This window comes from Halyomorpha halys, unplaced genomic scaffold, assembly GCF_000696795.3.
Source record: "Halyomorpha halys isolate HHAL.00 unplaced genomic scaffold, Hhal_1.1 Scaffold634.1, whole genome shotgun sequence".
NCBI classification, from domain to species: Eukaryota; Metazoa; Arthropoda; class Insecta; order Hemiptera; family Pentatomidae; genus Halyomorpha; species Halyomorpha halys.
Window position 1 is genome coordinate 264,383 of NW_027109321.1, and position 20,692 is coordinate 285,074.

General features: G+C 27.9%; 2 protein-coding genes and 1 long non-coding RNA gene across 4 annotated transcripts in view; 2 read left to right on the forward strand and 1 right to left on the reverse strand.

Moving 5' to 3' along the window:
- The window catches only part of LOC106684967 (spondin-1), a gene marked incomplete in the record, with an annotated part of 221,736 nt that extends 220,131 nt beyond the window's left edge, over positions 1-1,605 (forward strand). For both annotated transcript variants that reach the window (XM_067047519.1, XM_067047520.1), the window contains 1 exon segment: positions 378-1,605.
- A 2,445-nt stretch (positions 1,606-4,050) lies between these two features.
- red (LysM peptidoglycan-binding domain-containing protein red) lies at positions 4,051-14,636 on the reverse strand. The gene is made up of 3 exons (XM_014427371.3): positions 14,346-14,636; positions 9,660-9,937; positions 4,051-8,929 (listed from the first exon to the last, which is right to left on the reverse strand). The coding sequence occupies exons 1-3, from the start codon at positions 14,511-14,513 to the stop codon at positions 8,722-8,724; spliced, it is 654 nt and encodes a 217-aa protein (XP_014282857.1). The 5' UTR covers positions 14,514-14,636; the 3' UTR covers positions 4,051-8,721.
- Positions 14,637-15,037: 401 nt separating this feature from the next.
- Positions 15,038-20,494, forward strand: LOC106684972 (uncharacterized). Its single transcript, XR_001343768.3, has 3 exons — positions 15,038-15,211; positions 19,687-19,778; positions 20,330-20,494. It is a non-coding gene; the product is annotated as an uncharacterized lncRNA (long non-coding RNA).
- Positions 20,495-20,692: the final 198 nt, after the last annotated feature.

The following is a 20,692-nucleotide window of genomic DNA, read 5'->3' on the forward strand; positions in this document are numbered from 1 at the left end:
TGATGGAGTATTTGAGTAATTAATTTTTTAGTGAACTGGTACGTTTTTTATGTTTTTTCCTTAAAAAACACACAATTTTGATTTTTTATCTGGTTTAACAGCATTTTCTCAAAATTCAAACATTGAAACATAAGAAAAACTTCTGACCACAAATTTGGAACCAATCTGTTGCTTATTTTGATAGATTGAAAAAAAGTAGTTATTTTAATCATGTTTTTATTGCAAAAAATTAAATAATTATTTGTAGACGCAGGATTCGACAAAAAAATTAGATAAAGTCATTTTTCGTCTTTTTTTGGCTGCAGGAGGCTGTAAAAAAACAATCAGACAATTTGGTGGACCGCGGGAAAAAATAGGAAAATTATAGAAAGAATGACCCATATACTTAATCATTAAATTTTCTACAACTTATGATTAAATGGGACAATATTAATTGAATGTATGTGTTGTACAGTAATTTAATGTTTGTAATGTAGTTAATTTAGTCGATTGTTAAAGACTTAAAATTTTTATGTAAGGTTTTTATCAAAGATGGACCATTATATATATGCTGGCATATTAAGTTTTTAACCATAACCAATTATCAATAAATACAATTCATATTACTAATTTGATTGATTTGATTAAATTAATAGAAATATAAAGTAGTAATTATATGAATGTTAGTACAGCAATATGGACAAGGTACAACTTTTTACAACATTATGATTTAATAAAAAATAATATTTCTTCACTTCATTTATATGTAGTCAAAAGATGAAAAATATCACCTTAAGAATGAGGTTTTTTATTGTTTCAAACTTAATTGTTAATTATTATTGAACTTATAAAGTGGCCTTAACTTCTTGAATAGAATAAATGCAACAGAGACAATATTCCTCTTGTTATTAGTTGAATTTGATTTGATCATTCATCTTAGCTGGAGAGATTAAAGTATTCTTTGAACAAAGTTGCACCTTTTCCTACTTTTATGTCTCTATTTCAATACTTTACTGTTGGAGATATATTTTATATTCCATGAAACATTCATTAAACTATCTTTAAATTAATAATTCAATTTTGTAAAACAATGATCTTTTTTTTTCTTGTATTATTTTAACTGGTACATTTATTAAAAATTGATAATTTTGATAAAATTAATTATAGAACTTTCAGGTGAGATTGTAAAGTAAGATTAAAATTGACTTGTAATTTCTTATCATAGTGATTAGCCATTGTAATCTTTAATAATTAACAATAAATTACAATGAATTTAAGACTTTAATTTGGGATTATTTAATTTGAACCAACTAATAAAAAATACAGAAATGTTATAACCCCCCCCCCCCCAAAAAATAATTTATTTATCATACAATTCAGACAGTTATACTTGTTGGTCATACAGTTAATAGTTTAATCAAAAAGATTGTTTTAAAAAAGGATTTAAAAAAAAAAACATATAAACTCAGAATCTCAAGATACATTGACATGAGCCTGAATAAGAGTAAAAAACTTTTAAAAGTTCTTTTAGTTTCGGTGTGGTCTATTGTTTTACTAGGTTAAGATCAGGTTACCAACTCAATTTTACAATACATATTATTACATAAATATATTATTTAATCAGTATTATGGTTGATCAAATCCTCACATTCACAAAATTTCATTCCTTTGTATCTATTAAATTATGTCATATTCACTTGCCATCCTACATTGCTGCGAGATCTTTTCTGGAACTATACGGATTTCATGATTTTTAATGGCCATTGTTCTAGCATAATACATGAAATAGAATATGATTGGCCTACCATTTGCAAATCAAATGCAATTTTTTCACAGTTCTCATCCCACTCCTATCACAATCCCATAATTAAATTAATTATTGCATACTAGTTTATTAAAGCACAAATTTAAAATAGTCAGTAATGATTTTTTATATGAGTGAACAATCACTTTGTGGTGTGCTGCTTCTGCCAGAGTTTTGCATCGCATGTCTATGCACAAAACTAGAGAATCTAGATTTGACTCTAAGGTAAAAGGTGATAATATAAAAATAAATACAGTACTAAAGAAGCTACCTAATCATCCAGAATATGTTTTGGCTATCCTCCAGTAGCCAATACTATTTGAAGATTCAGAGTTATTGCCTCCAATTTTAAAAAGTAATATGATCAAAACTGGGTCCTGGTCAAAAAGGATCTCAGAAAAGTATTTATTGACAGTGGATGTGTGGTCTATCTGTTAATTTCTTTACTTTTTTTTTGTTTCATTCTTAATATCATACTGAATGTTTAAGCTGAATTACTAAACACTTAAAATGTTATATACTTACTTTTTTTTAATTTCTTAATTTTATACCATTATATTCACTTAGAAATCTTTTTTCTTATTTTGGTTTACCATATACTTAGGCATTTCAGGCATGCTGGATGGTTACCCCGCAGGTCATAAAATATTCAAGATTGAAGAGGAAGGGCAAGATTCATTCTGTGGCTCCGTCATAAAGGTAAGATTTGAACAGGTGCCCCTTTTGATCCGAGGTTGTTAAGGTGAGGCCTTATCGACTACCATGTTCTTATTCTTGTATATAAATTCATAAGACTTTGGTTTTATAGTAGTTTTTATGTTACAACACTAACTTATGCCACTCAGAAAGCAGATATGATTTTTTCCTTAAATTAGTTCCATTCTTAGAGACATATCCAACAGACCATGTTTGTGAATTCTTTTATTGTTTTATTCTACCTTTATTTTCTCTCTAAATTTCTTTGTCATACCATTTTTAATCCTTTTATTTTCTTCCTCAGTATATTTATTTTATTAGTTCAGCAGTATATTTATTATCAGTTTATAATTCATTACTGTGGGAATGGGTAGCTCAGTTTTAGGGCTCTTACTCTAAGGATCCGGATTCAAATTTAGCTGTGGCAAATAATTATTTTCTGTTCCACTGTAGCCATGAGTCAACTCTTTGAGTTCCGGAGCCCACATAGCCTCATAAAGTGTGTATCCTTAATTGGGTAAAAATCTGGCAGTCAAAAAAAAAAAAAAAAAAAAAAAAAAGAGCAATTCACCTGCTTGCATATTCGTTGGTCTAGTAACATACTTCCTTACAGAGTACTGCACCCCAGACCCTTCATGGTTTAAATGGTACAATTTTTTTTTTTTTTTATTTCATTTAGTTAATTCAAATATTTTATTTATTTATTTTTTTAGGTTTCCATATTGTCTTTAAATTTATTCTGTTGGTATTTATAATATATGTTTACAATAGCTTTATATTGCTTTGTATCTTATGTATTTAGTCCTTAGAATGACCTGCAATGTGAGTGAAAATGTTGGCTTAAAGTCGAGATTGATGAGTGGTGCTCAAAAAATATTTTTTTTAAAAATTTTAATTGAAGTGGTGGCTGAGAGAAGGGCATTTGTGCCCAAAAAAAACTTTTACTGGGAATTAGATTTTTAGTATCTTTTCTACTTATTTTGTTATAAAAGTTTTAAAGTAGTATCATGAGTTTTAGAGCTCAAAATAATTGTTCAAATGAGAGAAGTTATTGCCTCCATTTAATGTGTTTGCAGGAGTTTGATATAAATTTCAAACTTACGAGATGAAAATATGTTATATTTTGGCAAATTATCATCGTGTTCTAAACATAAAATTTAAAACCATATAACTTCATAGTTGAAAATGTAGTGATGATGATAACCTGGTTTTAAAAGGATAACGTGATATCCTAAAATAAGTTCGTTTTTTTTAGACAACAACCACACTATTTTATTTCGTTTAAAATAAAAATAAAAACTATTTAAATTATAAATCAGTAAGAATCATAACAAGTATCATAATAATTAGTCCTCAGATATATCAATGAAATCAAAAGCTCTCTTTTGTGGATTTGTAAATCAATGGCAGGAGATAATGATAAAGTGGAGAGGTAATGATTATTAACAAAGATATTTAATTTTGTTCATTATTTAATTGCAGAGGTTATATTGAAAAATTAAAACATTATACGGAGAAAAAATAAATATCTAATTTTTGGGATTCAAAAGGGTAGAAATAAAATAAACTGATAATAATAAATACAAAAATATAATAAAACAAAGAAACAATATTAACAAAGGCCATTAACAAGAATCACAATAATAAGGTGTAAATTCTGAACTTATTTGCTTTGATTAAAAACATCAATAATTAATGTACAGAGATTATACACATCTTCTCGTTTGTCCTTAATAACTGAAATAAAATTAAACAAAAATAACATCCCTCAAAATAAGGAATTCTTTAACTTAAAAAAGAAAATAATACTAAGTACACTTTAAAAAATTAGCAATAATCTTCTTAGAATGGTCTTGGCTAACTGATAAAATTAATCTTATATATTTCACAGTACACAAAAACATTAGACAAAATTAATTAAGAAATAAAGACTAATACCATGAAGTTCATTCAAAAATAAAGTATAGCACTTTTGCTCTTAAATTTACTATTCATGAACACAGCAGCAAAGAAAATATTGTTGATTCATTTATTCTGATAAATATAGTTTAAAATAAAAATATAACTATAATTTTGTAAAATGTTTTGATACACAGAACGAAAGGAGGAAAGTACACCCTAATAAGTAGTCAAGATAGAGACTTAATAGATGAAAACTTGTGGATTATTGATGGTTAACTTACAAAACTCATTTCGAATGTTGCATGTAAAACAGGTTTTAATATATACAAATTATGAATGTTCTTCCTTATTCTTCAACTTAGGCTTTAGTTACTTTTCTTAGAATTTCAGTGGAGTTGAGTTAGTACACAAAATTGCAACGAGATATAGGCACAATAGTCTATACCAATATGGAATAAAATAATTTATTATGGATTAAACATAGGGAGATGGAACATAGAGAAGTTCAAGACAGCACCCAGTATAAACTCTTGGCTGAAGTTCAAACTTGAGAATTTGGAAAGAAGTTTACTTGAGTACTGGCATACCATTATTAACAAAGAGATGCAGTCCTACAAAAATAGCACCATTGAAAAATAAAACTTAATTTTAATAATGTTCAGTGCTGGTAAATTAAAATATTGGTGCTTGTGAAAATAGCAAAGGAATTTTTAAAAAATATAGTTTAACAAAAACATTATTTTCACCTTTAAACAAGAAAGGTTATAATTACTTCAATACATAGTATCTTAAAATAAATGAGTTATGATATGGTTATTATTTTATCACTCCTTAATTATACAGTTAGCAAAAAGAAAAATTTAACTAATTTAATTTTCAAACAGAACAAATGAAATATATTCATATTTTGTTAGAACAATTAAGAAACATCAAAATAAATACAGCTATTCAAATTAACAAAACCATAGTGCAACAGATAAATTATATATATATATATATATATATATATAAATGAAATTTTTTCTTACATAACTCAATTTCTTTTAAAGACTTAAAAAAAAAGTAATAACAATCTCGGAAACACTATTTTAAACTATAAAATTAACTATTAAAACATAAATTAATATCTAATCCAATCACATTAATTTGTTTTGGAACATCTCTAGATATAACAAAATAAAAAAATAATAACTTATCAAAACAATTTATATAGGAAAAGAACTTAAAATTAATGAATCTATACATCTTGTTTCATCATATTTACTAGGTGAGCCAATACACTAACATGTGGATAAAGGTTAAAAACAACAATAAAATAATTATGCGAATAATTACTTAGCAGAGATATTCTTCATGACACATTCCTTAATTGTAATAAATCAAGACTAGAAAGTAAAATAAAGGTTGTATGAGGAAAAGAAAATTAATAACAGACTAAACCTTTCTCAAATCATTGATTCAAGATTGAAAATATTCAAGCAATATAAGAGAAAAAAAATTAATGCAGTCAAGAATCTGGGCTTAAACTAGATTCCATTTAACAGGAGACAAATCAACACAGATATGTAGTTTCTACTTGTCATTTAAAAGAAGCTTGGTTCATAAACAAGTATGGGTTTTGCTTCTCCACTACTTGAATTGTTTTGAATTTCAGACTGTGAATTGAAATGGGAATGATTTAAGAAATAATTAGATTATATCTGTGGCTTGCTTCAAGAAGGGAAAATGCTTTTAGCATGGAAACTAATTTGGTGTACTATATCTCATACCTTCTTCATGAACATTAAGTGCATATTAAAAATGCAAATTAGACCTCAATTAGGCGAACTAAAAATTTCACTGCAGTGCCTATTGAACAGATATTTACAACTATTCACAATTAATGTTAAAATTTTTAGTTTCTGTTATTAAAGAAGTCTTGTGCTTTAAAAAAGGATTGGTTCAAGTTCTTGCTGTGGAACAGTTATTATTACAGTAGTAGGTACAGTGCTTTGATTTCAAAATGGTGACTATTTTAATCATAAGGCAATATTGGTTACTACAAATCGTGTGAAAAAAAATAATACTTTTAGCATGATTAAGATTATTTAGTTTTATTGTCTTTATAATCAATGAAAAACAACTAAATAGTCTGTCATCAATAAATTACATTATACTTTTACATTTTATATAAAAACATAAAATATTTAATTATCTTCAAATATAACCAATTTAATAAATAATCAAAATTCCGTAAATCGCAGAGAGATGAAGATATTTCTCAAGAAGAGAAGAAAACTAAGAAATAAATAGTATATTACAAAAGAATACAATCATGAATTTATGAATAAGTGCAATGTTAAAAGAAAGTTTTGTATTCAATTATTAGATAGTCATGAATAGAAAAGATATTAAGTTAAAATAAATTGTATTGCGATAAACAAAACATATTTAAACTATGAACTAACAGCAAGGCCTTAATAATCCAGCGTTCAATAGATGAATTGTCATTACGGACACAGTGGTTAATTTTTAAATAAAATAATTTTGTAATAAAAATTATTTGCATTTAAAAATTTAATTAAATACAAAGTTTGTTTTGTAGTTAATCCAATAAGGATGACAAAATTAAAAAAAATTTATAGGTTTATTTTCAAATTATTTTTGGATTTAAACATTAATTAATAGTATGTGGTAAGATAAAAAAAAATGTCGAGTCAAACTTCACTACTCCAAGCCAGCCTATTATTTGAATATAATTATTTTACATTTATTAAAAATAGACTGATATGTTTTCCACATAATTGATTTAAGATATTATGATTTATTAAATACAACTAATGAATAGAAAATGATGAAAAATGTGACACTAAAAACTAGTAAAAATGAACAATTGTTTTTTATTCCCTTTATAAAATTAAATGGATTACAAGAAAAAGTTTAGGGATAAACAAATTTTTTTAATGAATTAAGAGAAGTTAATTTAAAAAAATAATAACATAGGCAAGAATGTATCAAGATGAAGATCAAGTTTAAAAATAATATAAACAAGAAGTTGTCATTAAAAAATGATAACAAACAAAAATTATTTTTGTCTAAATATTCATTCAAACAGTATAAGAATTTTTTTATCAGACCTTCTCGTAGATAAATACACTTTATACAAGACAAGATAGCTGCTAAACCTATTTTAACTACCTCATAAAAAAAATATTGAGAACCAAAAAATATATATTAATTATATTAGTATTTTATTTAAAATTTTCTAATCGGCATTGGGTGATAAAAAGAAAAAAAAATTAACAATTCTACTTTTCATCCTTGTTCCCTTAAGCGTAACCAGCATAATATACTGGGTTGATATCACTCGTTTTAACCATAGCGATTAAACCCACACTAACAAAAATAGCCCCATTTTCAGTTATAATCAAGCAACACTCTTTTAACAATGAAAATGATTAGTTGGGGGATTTTTAAAAATTATAATTTTTTATCAAATCACCAACAAATTAAAAAATAACAAGAAAAACAGCATTCCCTCTTTAATCCACTACTCCACTAGATTGATTTTTTTAGACACCACTCTTGAGAATGAAGTTAATTTTTAAGGTTAATGATAGTTTCAGCTTATTCAGACGAACATGAATATTTTCATTTGTATAATTTTTACCTATTACATACAGATCATGTTTTGCTTTTTTAAATTTATTACATTAATTGGATTACAGTAATTCAGTAGTACATCGACACTAGATTAATAAGAACGTATTTTTTTTTACATAATTACAAAAATTATTGTAATTAAAAAAAATATCACACATAGGAAAACAATAAAGTAAATATTTTTTCCTTATTTTTCAACCTAGAAACTAATTTAAGAAATTAGTTTCTAAGAGACCTTGATTAATCAAACATAATTTCTTCAGAGAAACAGTTTAGAAATTGAACATTTAAAAAAAATACTACATTCATATAGGATTCACAAATGAAATATATATAATTGGAATCTCTGAAACTGTAAAAACATTAAGAAAGGTAATTATATACAAACTTCCTATTTACCATCTATTCAATACTCCATTGTTGGATTTGCCTAATTTAAAGCCTAATTTTTAGAACATATGAAATGTAGTGCCTATAAAATCAGTCAAACTTAGTAACAAGTCATAGTTTAATGGGCAACTAGGTTATGATCAGTGCCTGTTGTTTTACAATTGGGACTGGTGATGAAAGGAGCTACTTAATTTGAATAATGTGCATCCTGAGTGAACATCCTAAGACACATCAAGCCCCCACTGGTATCAGTGTAGCAATCACCTCTGCTGTCCCAGATAGGAGACAGACACAGAAACCGTTAGCCATTAAAGCTCAAATATCTCATCCCTTTCCTTTTCCAACCTCTGGAGTGAATCTCTTACTTTCCTTCCTTGAGTCATCACTACTACTTCGCTTGGCCGGCTACCACTACTGCTACTGCTGTTACCATCACATCTACTGCATTCGCTATCTCTTCTCATCCTTGATGATGGTCCTTTACGTCTCCAAAATATTGAATCATCATCAATAAATCTAAAAAAAAAAAAAAAACACTTAATGTAATTAATCTTCCTATAACAACTGAGTTGTTTCTTTTAAACAATACGATAGTCATGGAAATGAAATATCTGCAGTGAAGAGTAAGCAAAATTAGAATGAATGAAATACAGAATGAGATGAAATGGAAAGAATAAAGCCCACCAACAATACGTTAAGTGGTTGACACAAGACTGCTCAAATAGTCTTACAACGTGAACAGAATGGAATTGAAATTTTATTTACAGTTATAAATAATTTTAATGTAGTCATAACTAAATATTTATTTAACAAAGGCTAAACCTAAAGGGAATTCTTTATTTAACTTTAGCTCACTCATAATATATATTAATAATTAGCATAGTTTGAAGGTAATACACTTTATAATATGTAAACTAATAATTATAATAATTCAAATAGTTTTGTAAGCTTTCTGCTATCTTTGCTTTATTTCCAGTATTAGCCCTTATTCTTTCATAAGGATGGAAATAAACTTTTTCTAAAAATAAATATGGTTCTGAGATGTAATAACAAGGGTAAGCTAAACTGTCAGTTTTGATCTTATAATCGTTAATTAGATAGCTAAATATGTTTCATACATCTTGTAAATACACAAGCTCTTTCATAAAATTACAAGAATGATTGCTTGAATTAAAAAAAAAAAAAAAAACACTTGAAGGTGAGATATAAAGTGATCGGTAACAGCCAACAAGAAATTAACACTTACTCTGAATTACCCTGAGCAGTAATAACTTGGGTTTTGGTGGTAGCGATTGCACAGTCAATCTTCACAAGGAAGTCAGAATAGGAATCTTCCCTCTCAGTATCTCCATTCTTACGGTTGTTGATCTCTGATGGATCCTGACCATTGGAAGGAGAATTTACTCCTGAATCCTGTGATGGGGATGCGGATGTAGAAGGTGATGAACAGGGTATGAGAAGGGATTCTCGGAGGAAAATACTATCATTAGCCCACAGTCGATTTGCTCTCCGAATTTCTTCAGTCTGCAAACATTATTTTTTCTTTAACCATAATAAATAAAGATTTTTAAGTATTAAAAAAAATTATTATTTAATAAATTATTACAGAATATACTTAAGGCAAACTAAAGTAAAGCATAATTCATAGTTCATCAACCATAGGTTCGAATATAATTTTGTCTTCATTCTTAAATTACTAACTCATAGTCACTCTACCATTAACACTAAATAGACTACTTGCAAAATTTAAAAAAAAAATCCTAGGGAAACTAATTTTGATGCCATCCTCAGAGGTGATATTTCTGTGCGGTCCTTCTATTTCAAGTAATCAAAAAAAATTAATTTGTTTCTTTACCAATAACAAAATGATTTTTTGTTAGTAGACTTCTACATTATTGCAGAGTAAAAAAATAATAATTTAAATTGTGTATTTTTAACATAGATATTATTTAATGGCAGTCATTTTTCAAAAAATCCTTACTTAAAAAGGAAGTAAACCTGATGGTTGATATATTTTTTAACCAATACATAAAGGTACACAGTAGCTATATAACCACAACATATTAAGGATGGGATTAGATACTGTCTTACAGTAATATGCCTTCAAAAATTAGACATTTTTTAATTTTAAAGGTCCTAAAAACTCAACCAGTACATAAATCCCTGCAACTGTAAATGGAGTTTTACGGTATTAGAGGAGCTGATGCAAGAAATCCATCCTATCGAACCTTTTAAGACTGCCAGAAATGAGTTTCTGTATTAAATTCAGATTCATAAGTAGTACTACACTTCATTTTTGGCAAAATTTTAAAATAAATATTAACAGCTTACTTTTTATGACATAATACTTAACAAAATTAATATGCTATTTTACTCATTTGAAATAGAATTTGATGATGTTTAATTTCTTATACCATACCTCTTTTGCTAGGATGTACCGGTTAGAAGATGTAAAATAAAAATGAATTTGTTAAATTGAAAAATAAAAATAAAAGTTAATCTCCTAATTAAAAAGAGTTTTAGAACAGCCAGAAATTGTTCAATGAAATAGATTTCTTGCATTGGGCTTCTGTACTACAAAGTATAACATAATAGAAGGCTGGTCTAGAAGAAATAAAAATTTTTAAACTTCCCCACCAATTTTTAAGCTTTTCTCAATATCATATAATTATAATTACCATTAATTATAAAATAAATAGAATTTAAATAACCATTTTATCAACAACACAATTACTGCTACTACCACAAATCAGAAAATAAACACTCGTTTTCCCTAACTAGTAAGGATTCACAGAATGTAATTTTTTCATTATAGTTTAATATTATTTCATTATAATAGCATTTTTTTTCATAGATTTGGATTAAGATGCTTTATGATTAAGGTGCTAAACACCAAGACCAATATATTTCTGAAAAATATAAATTTCGATAATGTGTACAAGGATAGTATATTTGAATAAACATAAATTTTTTTCAGCAATGTTGTATACTATTTATATTTTCCCAATACTATACAATTATAATTCCCATAGGTTATAAAATAAATAAATTTTAAATAGGCATTTTAATAAGCAAACAATTTCCAATGACTACAATAAATTAGAAAATAAACACTATTTTTTCTGTAACTCCTAAGGATTTACAGAATGTAATTATTTCATTATAAATCAAAATATCATTGTTTTCCAATATTTGGACTGAGATGCTTTTGCTAAACACCGAGACTAATACATTTCTGGAAAATATAAATTTCGGCAATGTGTACAAGGATAGCACATTTTAATAAACATAATGAGATGTTGATTACAAAAACCTGACTGGCCTTGTATGGATAACACAAACTGCAACCTTGGCAAAAGGTTTGTTGGCCTTTGATTACACAATAACAAAAGAGACAAAGATAGTAGAATGAAAGATAGTATTTTTTAGACTGTAAATAATTATGCCAATAAGTATTAAAATTAGGAAGTTCTATTTCTAGGTTTGTTGTACCTTTGTAATTTGTTCTACAAAAAGACACACACGTGAATGTGTGTATCATCCGATTTTTATTTATTTTAGTGAGTTGAAATTTTAAATATAAGTACATAGAAATGATGAATGATAAAAGAAAGCACAGACAAAAGTTTCAGCTACAAATTTGATCAGAAAAAAAATTAATCAAATTTTATAACAAATGGTGAGATATGGTTAACTAACTTAAATTTGTATAAATCAATTTGAATATATTTATTTTCTGAAATCTTTCCAGGCATTGTTCGATGAATATATAAGATAGTTAAAATGCTGCAATTAAACAATACAAAAACCACACAAATAGTCACTAAATAGTAATAATGGTGAGTAAGCTAGAAATCCTGACAATACAGAAAAAAAAAATCAATACAACAAAAGCGATAAAACATCTCTTGTATATTTAAAGTTATGGGATATGACAGTTAATAAGAATATTGTCACCTAAGCTGTGAAACCTCGTAAGTCCAAAATAATCAGAAATTTTGGTTTGAAACTTCAACAAATGATAAAAAAATCAACACTAAATTCTAGTTAAAACGTTTCGAACCATCATTTTGTAGGATATCTACAATTTTACTATACAATTTTTTTCTGAATTCGAGAATTTATTGAAGGCTTTTCTAGAAAGAAGCATAAATTTTTATTTCTAAGAAATGCTATAAAAAAATTTCACTTATATAGGTATTACAGCTTAGCCCACTAGTGGTAACTTAACAAGGAGCAGAATGAAACATTTAACTAAACTGTGACTCTTTCAGAAGTCACACGTCACATGCCAATTCATGCTTGAAGAAGATGTAATTTAAAACACCTCCTCACCATACCACCACAACTTATATTTCATAATGACTAGTTGTCACAAAAAAATGACAAATCTGAATATATTTCAATCGAGGGAAAAAAAAAAGAAATGAGTCATAGCCTATATAGTGGTATATAACCGCAGGCTGTAGGTACATTTCTCAGACTATACTTAGAAATATATATCTCTGTTACTGAGAGATTAATTATACAAATTGTAACAAGCAATAGATATTTCTTTTGACACAACCAATAGTATTCACATTTATATATCATAAGTGGTATTTAAAGGACAATATAAAGGAGGGTTAACTAATAGAAATTTGTAAGAGATTCCAGAATCAGGTTTCAAGAATAATTATGGATTATAATAGTTCTATAATAAAGATATCAGTATAAGTCCAGATCATTTTTTCAAATAATGGGCAGAAGAGATACAGGATGGGAAAACTGAGGAATTATAGAAAAGTATTTTGATGATAAGGTATTGAAAAAGAAAGATAGTAAGGAAGCAGTATCTTCAGAGTATAAGTAAATAGGTATGTAAGTTTATACCTAATTTATGGTTTATAGCACAAGGATGAATTATTTCATTGATTGACATATACATTTGTTTAACATTCAAAATATTTCTGAATAACGTCCAGACTATACCACTGAAACACTCAAGAACTGTCAGATTTTTTATAACCTTTGTAAATAAGATAACCATTTCAATGAAAATAATTAAATTAAATCTATCAAAAATCCTTTTTGGTTGAATTATTAAAATATTATTTTAAAAATGAGATTTCAGGAAAAATTATGAATCCACAACTGATTTTGAGTTATTTTAATCACTTATTTATACTTAAATTTTATGCACAATAAATTTTTATCTTGTTCTACTCAACAGTATAACACTTGCTAAACATGTATTAAAAATGAAGAAATATGATTTATTAAAGTTTTTGTCTCTCCCAAAATGTTGGAATTTAGTATTTGACGTGGTTTCACAACTTAGTCTATGATGTAGAACACATTTTTTTTGGTAGAATCAATTGAAAAATTCATAAACATATTTTTTTAAGTGTATCTTATATAAAGATGTACAAGGGGGAAAGTGGCTCCTCACATCAACTCACCCTACTTTTTAACACTGCACTAACATAGGAAGGTTGTTTTGCAATAAAATAGGATAAAATGAGAAAAGTTATATACCATTTGGAAAGTTGGAAAAATAAATTGTTATCTTTTTAGAAATTTAAAAATAATAAAATTTTATCAGGATATAAAAAGAAATAAGGAATGCTTTGAAAATAATTAGTCTTTCATGCATTTAATTATCTTTATAAACTGATAATAATTTCATGAGATGTCATTTCAAAAAATACAGTCCTCTTAAATATTCCAGCAAAATCAATTACTGCATGACTGTCTCTAGAAACTGATCAGTTCAAATGCAAAAGATAATGATTATGTTAGGCATCAAGCTGATGTCATTGTATGTAATAAACAAATATTAATTATCAGAATCCAAAATATTTGTATTCATACAACAAAATTAGACAATGACAACCATTGAGTTTTGTTAGTAGAAATGATATGCAGGGTCACAAAGCTAAAACTAACTTACTGTAACACCGTATTTTAATGCCAATCCCTGTAGTGTGTCGGACTGTTTCACTAGGTGTTTTATATACTGATCCTGGCGTTTACAGTTGTAATTTGAAGTGCTGCCATACTTTTTCAGAGGTCTCGCTGAATCTCTAATGGCAATCCTTTCTTCCATACTTATTTCCATTTTCCGTCATTGTTAACAGAGTAAATCACAAGGGAACACCATTTCGATACTCCAAAAATACGGATGAACCGAACACATTCCGAGGGTACTGGTTACATAGAGCCCCTCAGGAATAAATGAGATTGTAGACAGCAGCGCTCCAAGTAGTACATCTACCAAACTTACTAATCTGGTGGCAAATTCAAACTAAATATATATATTATATTTTTAAAATTATTATGGTCATGTTTAGTAATTAAAAAATCAATTTAACATATATGGTACAATGAGCAAGGAATGTTAATATTTAAATTCAATATTAATGGTTAAGGGATATTGTTGATAATCAAGTGCCACGGAGACCAACGTCACTGTGTTACATAATATCCATGAGCACGCCAATAAAACTAACGTATTTAATTTTTAAAAAAAATTAAATATTCATTAAATTGTCGATTGCCTAACCAAACTTGAATAAAAATGATGGAAGAATCATTTTTATTGAAAGATTTTCACAGGTGACGAAAAATAAATAATAAAAAAAGTGCAAAAATAAAAATAATGATAATTAGAAATCAATTACTGGAAGAATAGAAACAGTATTGCAGTTTATAACCCTGCCTGTTATTTTAAAAAAAATATATGCCACGAAATTGAGTGATCCTTCATAAATTATTAATTGAATAAAATGTTTGGGACTAGAAAAGAAAACTGTGGAAGTGAGTATTTCATATTTGAATGGGAAATTCAATTTAAGTAACTTCTTTTTTTTACTATTATACTATTATGGTATATACTTTGACGAATATTGAAATAAAGGAAAGAGGAACTCGTTAGAAAAGAAGCTTTTCGTCTAAAAATAATATAAGAAAAGTTGTTAGTTTTTGTTACACTTTTCTTTAGGTGGATTTTTTTTAATTGTGTAACTAATAAAAGGTCACTAACATCGATTGTTCACATTAAAATTAAAATGTTGAAGGAATTAAGTGGTCCTAAATTAAATAAACTTAAAATTATTAAAGGATGGATTAAACGTTAAACCAATTAATAAACAAACTGGAACATTATTGATTGACCGTGTGTATAGATGAATGGAATATGCTCCGGGTACGGTAAAAAAAAACTCAAATAGTAGATAATTATACTATTTTATTGAGCCAATAAAATAGTATAATTATCTACTATTTGAGTTTTTTTTTTACCGCACCCGGACCATATTCCATTCATCAATTAATAAACAAGTTTTCATTGCGAAAGAAAATCCTCTTTCTGTTCGCTAGGGTTCATGGAAACAATCCAGTGTTAGTTTATACTCAATATCTGAATTTTGGCCATATTTTAACATCATTGCTCCATTGTGCGCCGTCAAAGAGCCCCTCCCTGACTTCCGGAAGTTCCGATAAGAGAATTAAAAATTATGGTGCGATACACGCATCAAACAACATTCACTTGCCACCCTACACACGTCCCCAATTGTTGTGTAAATTGGTGGGCTCATATTGAAGTAATCGCTATTTTTTAATTTAATAAGTAATCGCTATTTTTTTATTAAAAAATCTTAAGACTAGGGACGGCAAAAATTATGAACATTATTTTTTTATTTTTCTGTTGATACCAAAATTCGAATTCTAGTGTTTCTTGAGATGGGTTTAACGAATATAAATCTTGTTCCTGCCGAAAATACAACAGTTTAACAAAGATGACTAAGCCATAATACAATCAGGAAAGTTTGGGTGGTTCTCGGTTTTTCCATCCGAATCGGATGGTGGTTTTTTTTTTTTTTTCCTTTTTCCTCCTTCAGTTATTCTTAAAATCCTTTATTATTTTGTATTTATTCATGGTTTGTTATTCCTTACAATTAAAACTGTTCATTTATTTAAAATAATGAAAGTTAAAGGTGCTTTAAAGAAACATTTGTTTTAAAAAATATGCATCATACTATTTCCTTATTAATAGATAAGACCTATCTGACATTTAATTTTATGTTGTCACACCGAGTTTAATCAAAATCATTTGAGTCATTTTTGAGAAAATCGAAAAAATGTCAAAAATTGATTTTAAAATGTGGCACTTATGGCTAGTCGATTTTATCGAAAACTTTCCTGTCACCTATCAGGTAAATATCTGTCTTAAATATGTAATTTCAGTTTCATACGAATTTTCGTTTTTGACCGAGGCCAACTACAGTCTCACACTCAGACCATTTTTCGGAAACTTGGTTATTTGTACTCAATGGACCAAAAAAACATGTATTTCTGTTGATAACTAAAATTCACGATCACACCACTTTCCCAAACTGTATATCATATAAATAGCTAAGTGAAAGTAAAAATAAAGTAAACATTTTCTCAAAAAATAAGATAAGATATAGGACCAGTATTAGCAAAGATACGGGACTTTGTACCTTTGTTGTACTATGTTTTTCGAATAATTCGAAAACTGCACTCTCCTGGTACATTCCAGATCCTGTTTTGAAAGAGAACTAATTCTTTAATACGCTAAAAAAATCTTGATCATTACCGAAGCAAACAATTATTGAATTTTATATGGTATATAAATCAGTGAAGGGACAAACTAGATATAATGAGGTTTGGTAACAAAATCACGAGTCACCCCATAATGGTTTTGGGAACTCGACAATACCATTAACCAAGTTTTGAATTTTTTTAATACCTACTACAATAGTTCCAAAACATTTCAAAAATTCTTTTATTTTTTATTTCTGGCATTATAAGTAATTAATTTAAATAATAAACCATTGTGTAATAATTTGCCCATTTTTTAATGATCTATACTTAAGTCGACGACACATGTCTATTATATGTAAATAATGACCCTTTCCCAAACCCTCTAATTCAACATCCCCACCCTTGAAGAAAGGTCTCGAAACTGGAGGATCAAAATAAATTCAAATAAATCCTACCAAATCACGGTTACTCTTCATCGTAAACTCATGATTCTCTCCATCACAGTTTCATTTCGAACAGATCCGTTACCTAGGACTACATCTGGAGAAACGATTGAATTGGAATCCTCATACATGACTGAAAAGACAACAAACTGCTCGTCGATTCCGACTATTACAAAACTTACTAGACAAAAGGTCTGAACTTTCAATTATAAAAGACTCATTTATATGACTATAATAAGACCTATCTGGACTTACGGGGTTGAGCTTTGGGGCTCCACTAAACAATTCCTCTCATATTCAATCCTTAAAATCCAAAGTCATTAATGCTCCTTACTTTGTCACAAATCAAGTCATCCATCAGGACCTCGATTTTCGTATGTTGTTGGCTTGCCCAGAACCAGATACCAATCCTTCCATGATAAACTCTCTGATCTCCCAAGCCCAATTTTTTTCTAATCTGGCTTCTCCTTTATTACCTAATAATCCTTCTAGGTGCTGAAAAGAAGATAGCCTCGAGATCTCTAAAAATGTTATTGGAGTTCTATCAATAGTTAGATTCTCTACTTGTCTGTATCAAACTAACATCGATTTAACTTGTACATATTTTTAACACAGTGTAAATATCAATAAATATTTTTTTAAAAAAGTAGTCTCGGAGGGCTTCCGAATCCACAGGGTTGACTGACACCTACATTGACAGAATAAATAATTATTTACCATAGCCTGATTCAAGCCGGGGTCCTTAGAGCTAGTAGTGCCTTACTAACTAAGCTAATCTGGCCCTTTAATAAAAAATAAATAGATAAAAAAAAAGCAGGATACATTAATTTGAGTATAGGACTAATACCAATTTTAATGACGGATTTAACTTTGGCTTTCGAAAAAATAATTTGAAAAACTAGAAAGGTAGGAAATTTAAGATTTTAGAGCCTACTTCAAACAACAAAAATGTATTGAAGCAGTACTATAAGGTTTTTATACTCAAAATAGCAATTTAGTCTACGTTCTATTTTCAAAACATTTTCAGGGAGAGGTTGAATTTAAGCGAATAACTTCCTGAGCCTTCAAATAAGTTGGGAAATGTGGTAAAAAATGTTGGAATATTTTAGGTTCGTTCTTCCCTTTCATTCCGCTCCCATCCATTGAAGAACCTTTTCTGGTTTGTAATTGGCCCTTTTTTATACCAAAATAATGTAGACAATTTTATTTGAATCGGAGTACCGCTGTTATATCTCTTCTGAAAATATGTCTGAAGGATACATTACTTGAAACGAGTTTTCTGAAGAGTTTTCAAGAGTTTCTCTTTGATATGAGAAAGCTAGCAGGTGAGGTAGAAATTCGCAATATCTTAATGAGAACAATTAAGAGATATCCAGTAATTTACTAAAATTTCAATTATAATTCTAAACTGTAAGTTTCCATTGCATTTAATAATCTCGTTCGACTAATTATTTCATTAATGATTTTAGTTTTAATTAAGTGAAATTTAATTAAAGATTAGAATACTGTGATAGGTTCAGACGAGGTTTTCAGGAGCTCGGTTTTGGTTCGATTCTAACTATGGTGATTTATAGGTTGTCCGACAAATATTTGAAGAAACAAAATGGTATTTTAAAAATATTCTCCAGATAAATAGTAAATTATTGTATGTACTCGTAAGTGAATTTTAAAATAAATTCTCCCATCATATCTCAGCAACACAGATACGACATATCTGACAATAAATGTTTATTTTTATTTTGTGTTTGACGTATTCCATAGATTATAATTAGACTGGACCAATTTGTAACACCTCTAACTGCTTTAGGAAAGTCTATAGAATGATTTCAGCAAAAATAGTAACCGCAGTCTATCCAATACTAAATAAAAACAAAAAACTTTTTTTTTATCTTTTTCATTTTTTTTAAGATGTGCCACTATTCAAGATAAGCTGCGATATGTGCCGATGGTTACATCGGAGCAATAAAATTCAAAAACTCTTGTATGGATTGATTAAACTGATGACAATTACGACATACAGTAACATTTTCAGTTAATTATGCAGCTTTCTGGTCACCTGATCCAACTCAAATACCATCAGTTGTCCAAGAAATCGATTCGTAGCCTTCTATTTATAGGCATGGAAGCAATACCCGGATCAAGTTTTAACGGTTCTGGGCTTAAATGTGAATAGGCAGTGCCTAATTTATTTTCATATTCATAAGATCGTCCTTTTTCTGTTCTTCGATTTTTATCAAAGATTATTTGTTAAACCTTTAACTCACAAGGAAAAATCCTTCACAGGCATTTAATGGCATGAAACGGTACTTTGCCCCTTAATAACGATATAGTCCTGTTTTTCAAGAATTCCAGATCTCGATGTAGGCCACTAAGTTGTGAGTATTAGACTAGATTTTAACAGCTTTAATACACACATATTTTTATTTTTTTAAGTAGAATAATGTAAATCATTTCAATCCTAAATGATTACAATGCAACATATTTAAGGACAATAAGTAATAGCAACATATTTAATAATTCACACCACCGTAATTAAATATTAATAAATAAACATTCCTGAGAATTTTAAAAAAATGTAAACATGAAAGCGATTTCATATTTATTTATTTTTATTTCTACAAAATAATTGGAAATTAAAAAGTTACAACATTAAATTGTGACCGGCTGGATCCAAATTTTCACAAAATGTTTTAATTTCATTGTTCATGCCCTCAATGTTCTACATCACAAAGCGAAGTCATATTGACCAAAAACATGACAATTCAGTAGTGCATTTGGTTCTAATGTTAAATTCGTTTTGAAAATGGATCGAGCAAGTATGAAGCTTCACTTCCAAATATTTTATTTTATTTTCTTATAAAAGATATTACTATATTCATGAGGTCTTTTTTTTTTTAGTTATTATTTTAGTATTTTTATATTTTAGGTACCTGCCGAAATTTAAGCATAGTCTGGTTTCAAAAACCGTGAAAATTCAAAAACATTAAACTATCGTATAATGTCTGTGGCCTTGTATACCTGTGTAGAAGTTACAGTGTCACAACAGAGAAAAAAAAAAAAAGGAAAATAGGGACAAGAACTGATGCACATAATATCAACTTCTATATTGACATAATAAAATTTTTGTAAAAATACATAAAAGTACAACAAAGTACGTCATAACACTAATAATTGTAGAAAGGGACATTATAAATTTTTTGTAAACAAATTGTAAAAGTACAACAAAGTACGTCATTACAAAAAAAGTAAACTTCGCTCATTTTTCCATCTTGGTAAAATACAAAAAAAA